Source organism: Helianthus annuus, chromosome 16, assembly GCF_002127325.2.
Source record: "Helianthus annuus cultivar XRQ/B chromosome 16, HanXRQr2.0-SUNRISE, whole genome shotgun sequence".
In the NCBI taxonomy this organism is placed as follows: Eukaryota; Viridiplantae; Streptophyta; class Magnoliopsida; order Asterales; family Asteraceae; genus Helianthus; species Helianthus annuus.
Window position 1 is genome coordinate 90,417,384 of NC_035448.2, and position 11,167 is coordinate 90,428,550.

At 41.1% G+C, this 11,167-nt stretch overlaps 1 protein-coding gene across 1 annotated transcript; it reads left to right on the forward strand.

The window, feature by feature from the left end:
- The first annotated feature begins 906 nt into the window (after nucleotides 1-906).
- On the forward strand, nucleotides 907-1,782 carry LOC110944747. Its single transcript, XM_022186394.1, has one exon. The coding sequence runs from the start codon at nucleotides 907-909 to the stop codon at nucleotides 1,780-1,782; it is 876 nt and encodes a 291-aa protein (XP_022042086.1).
- The last annotated feature ends 9,385 nt before the right edge of the window (nucleotides 1,783-11,167 follow it).

Below are 11,167 nucleotides of genomic sequence, written 5' to 3' on the forward strand. Positions count from 1 at the left end.
TGTTAAGTTTTGGTGGTTTCGAATTAGTTCCGTAAAAATTATCATGATTAATGTTTTCAGTTATTGCTTTCGATATGCTTTTCGGTGTGACAGTCGAGGTTTCGGAAGGCTATGATACCACTTGAGAGCGCGTTGTAGGACCGTAAACGACTCCCGTACGATTGCGTAACAACACGTGTCACACCCCGACCACGTAAAACAACAAAACGTGGCGGAAACGTCGGGGAGTGTTGTTACAGAATCATTGTTTGGCCATGGAATAAATAATTTTGTTTTATTGAATAAATGAACTCATTGTTTTAATACAATCAAATAAGTACAACTATTATCTTTCAAGTTTTAAAGTCGCTAAGGCACGAGTCCATCCTAAGTGTAGCATATATCATCAATCATCACAGAGCAGTACCTGAAACATGTGTAAAAATAGGTACGTCAGCATAAAAATGCCTGTGAGATACATAGGTTTTATTGATTTAGGATTCATGACTTATAAGTTTAAAGAAAAGGTTTTAATAAAAGTAGTCATGATCCTTGTAAAAGGTTTTCTTTTATAAATCATTTATAAGAAATCAGATGATGTAAAATAATAATACATAGGAAATTAAATAAGTAAGTAGAATAAGTTTGTATAATAATATATTGTTTGAAAAACAATATTTTGATAAAAAGGTTTATAGTATATATATAAAAGTATACTTTGGTTAAGAAAGTCGAATAAGTAATATATTAAAATATATTTCAGTTCTAGAATCGTTTTATAAATAACATATTAAACTATGTTTTGGTTTGAAAATAACATATTAAAACTATGCTTTGGATTATGAAGATAACATATCAAACTATGTTTTAATGATTAACAAAATATCTGTTGGTTCCATCCGATCGACCGTTCGGTCGTTTTTTTGGATGTCCGTTCGTAGTGGGCGCCAAACTAACGTATGGAGTGATAACTGGTGCACGTTAAGTCCGATCAGAGCCTTTATAACTCCTAGAGCTATTGCGAATGCGGGTTTTTCTCTGGATACGAAGGTGGCTGATGTTATCGCAGATGATGGCCATTGGCTGTGGCCGCAAGCGTGGTATGATTTATTTCCGGTTCTTATTAACATTAGCCCGGTCCAGATTACTCCTGATGTGAATGACCGTCTTTGCTGGAAAGATTTGGAGGGTAACCTTCAAGGATTTAGTTCGTGGGAAGTGTGGAATTGCTTACGAAATCGATGTCAAAGGATAACTTGGGCCTCTTCAGTTTGGTTCAGTCAATGTATCCCCCGTCACTCTTTTCACTTGTGGTTGGTTGTAAAGAATAAGTTGAAAACTCAAGACAGGATGGCCGTTTGGGAAGCGGGTAGTGAAACTAATCTACGGCTTATGTGTTGCCCGCTTTGCAATTATGATCGTGATTCAAGAAACCACCTTTTCTTTCAATGTGTATATGCTTCAGAAGTTTGGAGAAAAGTCAAAAGCTTGGTTGATATGGACGATGTTACGGACTCATGGGATTCTATCATACAATGGATGGATCTTAATGCTCATTCTAGAACTGCGGAGAGTATTATTTGCAGGATTGTGGTTGCGGCCTCAACTTACTTTGTTTGGCAGGAAAGGAACAGCAGATTATTCAATCAGAATCGGCGAAGTGCATCTGTGCTTGCAAAGGTTATCATAGACACTGTTCGGCTCAAAATAATGGGGTTCCGATTTGGTAGATGTCCGAAGCAGCAGAAGATCTTGGACAGGTGGCTGATCTCGAAGAAGAACATAGATATTGATCCCGGCTAATGTGTCTCTTCTAGTTTTTTGGCGTTTAGGCGTGTTTGTTGCTAGGCTGTGATTGTTTCTCTTGTTTTTTTTTATGGTTTTGGTTGTGACTGTAGTCGTGTTTGGTTTGTTTGTTGTCCTAGTCTTGGGATGTCAAGACTAGTAGTGTGTATCGGTGTCTCGATGCACCCTGTTTTTATTGATTGATATAAAATTTCACCGGGGTAACCCTTTACCCAAAAAAAAAATATCTGTTGGTTTTTGTACAATATCCCATATGAGAGCATATCAAACTATGCTTTTGGGAGTATAACTTAATATACAAAAATAATGTGATTTAAGAATTCATTCAGACCTAGTGCATCAAAATACACCTTTGAGACTATAGAAATACCACAAAGGCATCCCTATTTGGATGGAGCAACAAATTGGTTTCAGACATTCCATGACAACAGGAATGGGGTGTCAAATCCTATAGTGCTATATCATACTACCAACCGGTCTGGTGAACAAAATAAGTACTATTCCAACAATTTATTTTATAATCTTTGAAAAAGCAGTGTTTAAACCATAAATAATCATTCAGTTTGTCAAAAGATAAGTATTAACATGTATAATCAATTATACTTTGAAATCATGAAAATAACAGATAGGTACACATGCTTCACCCCAAAACATTTGAAAACAGTAAAACAGGGGACTATGTACTCACTTAAGAGTGCTTAGAAGTCTTGAACAACTACCAAGCAAGCTAGAGGGAGCACTGAATCAAACGGCACCTAATATTGATAACTACATAAATAAACCGGACCTAAATCGGGAGATTGGATAGTATGAGGTCTCGAGAACCAAATGAGCGTGGGATCTCATATGATATGGTTTAACAAGGCCTACCTACTAAAATGAAACCTATCCTAAGTGCTTTCGACCCATTATGACCCGTTTAGGTAGCTCACGCTAGTTTAGCGCGTCGTTTGCGTAAAACGCGTTTGGACCGCCTAACTAGTCCTATGACAAGTATTATATGCCTAAACATGTTTAATTATGTTGCATAATCAGTTAAGTGACAAAAGTTTGGGTTACATATGCTTAAACATTAATTATGCATAAAAAGGGTATTTTGGTCAATTTCCTAAGGCATATAAACTACCTATCATACAACTACTTAAACGAAGTGACCATAAGGTATCACCTCGGAAGGTTATTCCCTATGCAACTATGGTCACTAAACATGTTTGGTCGGATCCTAATGATCGACCAAACGAGTCGTGTTCGAAAGTCTAAGCGGGTGTTTAGTCCGCTTGACTTACGACTCTACACAAGCACTAAACTAAAAAGTGACGAGCTAAACATGCCGAAACATGTTTAGTTAAGTTAGAAAATAGGTTTGGTATCAAAACAAATGGTTTTGATACCTATAAGTAGCTTGGTTACAAAATACGCGAGAATACGCATTTTGGCCGAAGCTACGACTCGTCACTGAGCCTAGATAACGTGGTAATCAGTAGGTATAGTCACTAGGGACTATAACCATCGTGATTACGCTCACGTTATGAAGTTCAAACGAACTTCGCGTTGACCATAAACTGGTCAATGCAGAAAGTCAAACGTAGTTTGACTTTAACGATAAAAACGAAAGAAAAGAACGAAAGAATACTTACAAAAAGGCCCCCGCAAGATTTGACCCGATTCACTCTCAGGTAGGAAGCATATACTTCCACTTAGAGAGCAAGAATCAGATCAAATGTGAGGAAATGAGTAAGACAAGGTGGGTATTTATAGATTTCTTAGAACCGTTAGGATCGTTTCTTGAAATCCGGGCTTCAATCTCAACCATCCACTTGGGCACATGGTATAGAATACAAGGGGCACTCAAATACCAGCCCATAGAATCAAAAATCAGAGATTAAAATCATGGGAATAGGTGGGAAAGACTAGATTCAATGTTTCTGCATTTTGGGAGGTCCTTACGGACCGTATGGGTTAGTGCTTACGGTCCGCAAGCCTTGTGCAGGTCAGCAAGTTTCAAAAATGGCAGTTTTAGTCCCTGAAGGGCCAAACTTGGTTTTTGATGCATTTTTGACACGTTTAAGCCCCGTTAACCCCATTTCAAAGCTCTAAAATGAAGTTAAAATATAGGGAACTTGAAATGTGCTCAAAAATATCTCAGATGTCGGCTCGTTTGGTCGTACAGTTGCTTTGTTCGGTAAATTACGACAGAAGTCGTAACGAACGCAAAAACGATCCAAATTAAGCGACGAATGAAATTTTATCATGCCAAACACTAAAATAAATATTTTAATGCTTACATAAATTTTTGGATGTCCGGATTTATTCAGAACGTAAGATATGCGCGAAAATGCAAACTTATGCACTTTTTGACGCTTTTAGTCCCTGAATGACCAAAAGTTTATTTTTGTGCACCAAACACCTCAAAGCCTATTTCTAAGCTATGTAGAGGATATTTAGGGTATATTTAACTTATGATCAAGTTCCAAAAGGTTCGTTACTATACAAATCAGTATAGTTTTGCAGTTTGACACAATTAGTCCCTGTGATTGAACAAACTTGTTTTCAACACACCAAACCCTCCAAAACTTGTTTCTAAGTTATGTAAAGGTTATTTTAGGTATGTTAAGCCTATTTCACTATTCCGGAGTGTTTGTTGCATTAAAATGGTTATATCTACGCATCAGAGCGCGTATAACCCTCTAGAAAGCGATTTAAAGCTTGAAATCGAACAGAATTGATATGTGCAAACAATACACATATTTTTACAAATCCCAAGTATGAAATACAATATTTCATTGGTTTGGTACTTGTTTGATGGTTGAAGTGACACAGGTGTCACAGTCTCCCCTACTTTAGGAAATTTCATCCCGAAATTTAATTCTAGAGGAAACTTGTGAAGACAGCTATGACGGTTTCACTTTCAAATAAATCCATTGAACCCTAAGTAAAACTCTGGGCCATGTTAGGATTTTTAGCGAAATTTTCAACCCTCAAGGTGAAGTCCTTGTAGTAACAAAACATGGAGTTTCGAACTATAGACGGAAGAACGTTTCTCATGAAGACTTATCATAGGAAACTTGTGTGTGCTTGAAATCAGAATTGGGGAGTGGAAGATAGAATGACATCGGTCAAGGTCCAAGACTTCTCCCGTATCATTACTCTTGTCACTGTAGGTCTTAACACATGACAAAACTTCCTGTGGTTTCTGTGCACTGAATTCCATAATTATGTAGGCCTCCATAATTACGTAATTCATTGCACAGTCCGCACAGTTCATTTCATAATGCGTAGGGGAAAAATCGCTTGAACAAACATGAGTGATTTGACTAGACCACCAAAGGATCTTTTTAACTAGATCAACGAACGACCCTTTTAACTAGATCAACACATGATCTTCTTAACTAGACCGTCGTACGATCTCCTTAAATAGACCACTTAAGGGATCTTTTCAATAATATCATCACATGATATTCCTAACCAGATTTTCAAATCAATCTGTTTAACTAGACCACTCAAGGGGTCCAATTATAGAATAGTACTTCATAACCCAAGGGACTTAACTACAACGTAAGAAGTCCATTTAGGATTCAAGATAGTACCTTTAGATATCCTACTATGAATCCCTCATATGAGATATGGAAGATTCTACGAGGATTTGGATGGATCACATAAAAACACAAAACATATAAGAAAACACATAAGCACATAATCACATAATTAGTTAACTTGATCTTTAATTTGTTATCTTTAGACACGGATCATTAAAGCACACCAGGAATCCAATCCGTGGATTTCATTTAGCACTTTAATCATTTTTAAGAATCTTTCTATGGAGATAGAAGGATCTTCAACAGGAGTTTGGCTTTGTTTCTTAAAAGAAACGAGTATTTAAGGTTTTTGGGGAGATCACAAGTGATCATAATAATGACAGAACCACACGAGTAGTTTGTCTTTGTGTTGTTATCATAAGGTCATATCAAACATTCACACAATCGCATCAGTTTTGCAAAAAAATAAAAACAACGAATTTTTATTTATATAACAACTGACTTGTCTTTAAATGTCAAAAGATAACAACAAGAGGAAAAATAACAAAACACTAATTGTTCACTGCTGCATCATTGTCTACGTTTGCCTCATTGATGTTAAACGCCCGTCCACGTGCTGGAGGTATGTTAACAAGTCTTGGGCAATTGTTTCTGTAGTGAGTAAGGTCACCACAGTTATAACATGACCCTGGTGGGAACCGTGCTTGAACAGCAGTAGGGTTTGCAGCAGCTTGATTTGCATAACGGCAAACATTGATCAAATGTTCCAACCGCCCACAATGGGTACATTTGTGACACTGCTCTTGTTCTTGATGATGATGGTTGCATTTATTGCACAAAGGTGCGGTACCAACATAATTTTGCCTTTTGCGAGGTTGTGCTGGCTGGTTTGGTGCAACCTGTTTCTCTTGAGCAGTGATGGCGCAGTTTTGAGAAGCCTTACGCTTCTTCTTCTTAGATCCTTCAACCTGCTTTTCCTTTGGCTCAGCTGGAGTAGTCTTGTCGGATGGTCTTGGGTCGCCTTTTCGAAAAAGCTTTTTCTTCCTGATGTGGGATTCAGTTAGGGTGGCAGACAATTCAATGGCTTGTCTAACAGTTGTAGGGTTGCTGCCAGTAACAATATCCTGAACTAGGTCAGGAAGACCATCAATGTATTTCTCAATCGCCTTATCTGTCACACCCCCAAAATCCACCCGCGGAGTACCACCGCTTGGAGGCGTGACTGACCAGGATCAAGCCACCAATTATATCAAACATAGCATTTAATAATATCAAGACACAATTGGTGTTCAAAACCAAACACTGTTTAAGTAGCGGAAGCATTAAATGAAAAACCCAAATCATAAGTATCAATGTGTGAATGTAAAAGTGTTTAATAGGCATTCACGAGTTATTGTCCACAACGACCCGCTTCTCCTCTGGTGCAAGCTCCAAGCATACCTAAGGTCCTGCAAGGCATGCAGCAAATAATCAACAAACTAGTTGAGCGAGTTCACAGAAAGTAAGTTCATAACGTAGTGCATAAGTATAACTAGTGGGGGCTTCCCATGTTTATCCTGGCTAATGAGGGCTTCTCATTAACGGTACTTACTAGACTAACATCCGACCATGTGTTCTTCTTTACCGAGAACAGGAAAACGTACAGGGTCACGTAGGCTTTACGTGACGTGCCCTTCCCCGAGGACAGTGGTACGCGTGGGGGCTACGCAGGCTTTACGCAGCGTGGCCTTCCGATCTGGAAGCCAGTAAATGGTATGGGGTTACGTAGGTTTTACGTAACGTGTCCTTCCCGACCCGGGAGACATATGGCACATATACTGGGTTACGTAGGCTTTACGTAACGTGTCCTGACTAACCTGAGGACGATGGTCTATAGTCTGGTATATGCGTAAGTACGAGTAACTCCTTTTACAATATCATATCCAACCCAATTCCCAACCCGGGAATCCCATGCCTTGGCTGTGTAAGCTAGTAATTGGTCAATCACGTCCTAGCATGGTTGTAATACAAGTCAGGTTTGGTTCAATGATGCACGTATACAACATGGCAAACACGTATGCACGCAAACACATTAAGTACACTATTTGTGCTATTCGGATGGTTGGGACAAAGAGCTTGTGCGAGCCCAACCATCTTGTGCGATGTAAGTCTAGGCCCAAACCATACCCGGCCCAACTAAATAACAAATCAAATATATATATATATATATACAATCCAACATAGTGATCTCGGCCCAAATAAATAAAGCATAATAGTGGGCTTGTGCGGTCCATCATATTACAAACAAATTTAACATATTACGGCCCAGTTCAGATTATGGCCCAAATATAACACACAACGATTTGTGCGATCCAGCTGATCTTGTACGATCCAGCTGGGTTGTGCGACCAGGAAATGGGCTTGTGCGTCTGTCCGGCCCAAGTAACGAAACAATTACTTGTGCGATGAATCTTGGGCTGTCCGGCCCAAAGTACAGCCTTGTGCGACCAGGCTGCCTTTGTGCGACTGGGCTGTACTTGTACGACTGGACCAGCTTGTGCGATAGGTCTTGTGTGATCAATTAATATGGACGGCCCAATTATAACGTTTAATGAACTTGTGCGGTCCAATAGTGTGGGCGGCCCACACAATAACTTGTGCGTCCTGACTTCTTGTACAATCAAGAAGTCTTGTGTGGTCAGCCCATGATGTGCGATCAGTTTAACAACTTCCCATGAATTATGCTATTAGTTACAATTCATTCAAAGTTCCCAAATTTAATCCTTGCCAATTAACACAATATCAACAATTTACTTAACAAGATATCGATCAAACAGGGATTTCAAGTACCAACTATAACAAATCAAACAATGCATAACAGCCGATCCACTATGTATTCATATATATTCGATTCATGTGCAATCCGATTACATGATCATTATCAACTATTATCACAAGCAACATGTCAACAAGAATCCTTGTATATCAAACAAGCATAATCGAAAACATCAACACACAACCAATTACCAACATAACAGTACTAACCGGATTAGTGAAGAAGAGAGGGTGATTCGAATAGTGGCTGTTCTTGCTGTCGGGCTTCAATCAACCAAGAGAGAAAAAGACGAGAGAGGAGGGCTAGGGTTATGTGTGTGTGTTGTGAGGATTGCAACAATGAGGAAAATACCAAGTCCCCAAAGATGTTTGAACGTATACAAGGGATGGGCCGGCCCTTTAGCTCGGCTGCCCCTTGAGTCCGTTTAAGGTGACATGGCCCAATGGCCTTGTGCGGTTGAGTGGACGTGTGACGTTGTGCGATCGGGTTAATTCATACATACATACGTTACATCATGCACTCAATAACAAAATATTCATTAAAACACACAAGTCACATAACATTCAATAAATATACGCTTAATCAAGTTCACAAAGTCGTGTCATAAACGTTACACAAAATAGGTTCAGAATTTCGAGTTGTCACATTATCCCCAACTAATTGGAAATTTCGTCCCGAAATTTGGTATGCACTCACTGAGGAAGCTAGGTAAACTGTATTGTTCACTGATTTTCCTGGGGTGTCACATCCTCCCCCCGTTGATCTGGAATTTCGTCCCGAAATTCCGAAGTAGTAGCTTCAGCCTCAGTAGTGGTTGCCTGGTTCCCGAATAAATGGGGGTACTTTTCTGTCATCCTGTCTTCGCGTTCCCAGGTGTACTCTGGGCCACGTTTGGAGTTCCAACAAACTCGAACAAGAGGGATTCTCTTGTTTTTGAGGACCTTCACATCCCGGTCCGTGATTTCAACTGGTTCCTCGACGAACTGCAACCGCTCGTCGATAGTGAGTTCCTTAAAAGGAATGATGAAGGTTTCATCTGATAGACACTTCTTTAGGTTCGATACATGAAAGACATTGTGAACTGCCCCGAGTTCAGCTGGTAGGTTCAACTTGTAGGCTACTTTGCCAACCGTTTCTATGATTTCGAATGGTCCGACGTACCGCGGATTCAGTTTGCCCCGTTTGCCAAAACGAACCACACCCTTCCAGGGTGAGACTTTCAATAAAACCCGGTCCCCGACCTGAAATTCCAAAGGCTTTCTACGCTTGTCCGCGTAGGCTTTCTGACGGTCGCGTGCTGCCGCCATGCGTTGTCGTATCTGTGCTATCTTTTCCGTGGCGTCCACTACTATTTCTGGACCCGTGATCTGACTATCTCCCACCTCTGCCCAACAGAGAGGTGACCGGCATTTACGCCCATACAATGCCTCGAATGGAGCGGCTTGAATGCTGGTGTGATAACTATTATTGTAAGAAAACTCCACCAAAGGGAGGTGCTTTTCCCAGCCGTTGCCGAAATCGATAACGCATGCCCGAAGCATGTCTTCTAGTGTTTGGATCGTACGCTCAGACTGCCCATCCGTCTGAGGGTGATATGCTGTGCTCATGTCTAGTCGTGAGTCAAAAGATTTATGCATTGCTTGCCAAAGTTCTGACGTGAATCGTGCGTCGCGATCCGAAATGATAGACGTGGGCACCCCGTGCCTCGAGACAACTTCTTTAAGATAGACGTCTGCGAGAGTGGAGAATTTGTCCGTTTCCTTAATCGGCAGGAAGTGTGCAGACTTGGTGAGTCGATCAACTATGACCCATATCGTATCGTTTCCACGCTGGGATCTGGGTAAACCCGTAACAAAATCCATGGAAATTTCCTCCCATTTCCATTGCGGTATTTTAGGCTGTTGAAGTAGGCCAGCTGGTTTCTGGTATTCGACCTTGACTCTCGCACAGATCAAGCATTTTCCAACATACGTAGCAATGTGGGCCCTCATACTAGGCCACCAATAAGTAGTACTGATATCGTGGTACATTTTATCCGACCCTGGATGTACCGAATAGCGAGACTTGTGAGCTTCATCCATCACAAGTTCGCGTAGACCGCCATAAAGAGGGACCCAAATCCGGCCCGTTACATAGTAGGCGCCGTCTGCCTTCTGTTCCATCTGTTGTCGTGAGCCGCGCAAGGCTTCAGCCTCGACGTTTTCGGGCTTCAGTGCTTCTGTCTGAGCAGCTCGTATCTGTGCAGGAAGGCTAGACTGAATCGTAAGCTGTAGCGTCCGCACGCGCTTTGGTAAAGTGTCCTTTCGACTAAGGGCGTCAGCCACAACATTGGCTTTGCCTGGGTGATACTTAATAGCGCATTCGTAATCGTTCAGTAATTCAACCCATCGTCGTTGACGCATGTTCAAATCCTTCTGCTTAAGGATATGCTCGAGACTCCTGTGATCGGTGTAAATCGTGCACCTGGTACCGTACAGGTAGTGTCGCCATATCTTAAGCGCAAAAACAACAGCTCCCAGCTCTAAGTCGTGCGTCGTGTAGTTGCGTTCATGAACCTTGAGTTGACGAGAGGCGTAAGCAATAACCTTGCCGCGCTGCATTAACACACATCCCAATCCCCGAATGGATGCATCACAATATACTACGAAGTCTTCTGTGCCCTCTGGCAGTGAAAGAATAGGTGCGCTGCAAAGCCTATCCTTTAAGTGCTGAAAAGCAGTCTCCTGGGGCTCTCCCCAGCGATAGGTAACACCCTTCTGTGTCAGTAGCGTAAGTGGCTGAGCAATCTTCGAAAAGTCTCTAATAAACCGTCTGTAGTAACCTGCCAGACCCAAGAATTGTCGTATTTCTGTCGGCGTACGCGGTGCAGGCCAGTTTCTGATCGAGTCTACCTTGGACGGATCGACATGGATCCCATCCCTGTTTACCACATGGCCTAAGAAGTGGACTTCACGAAGCCAGAAGTCGCATTTAGAAAGCTTGGCGTACAACTGTTCCTTCCGAAGGAGTTCCAAAATGAGACGAAGATGCT

Excerpts from the sequence above, each read along its gene's own strand:
- LOC110944747 (XM_022186394.1), top strand. The coding sequence starts at position 907 with ATGTCCGTTCGTAGTGGGCGCCAAACTAACGTATGGAGTGATAACTGG.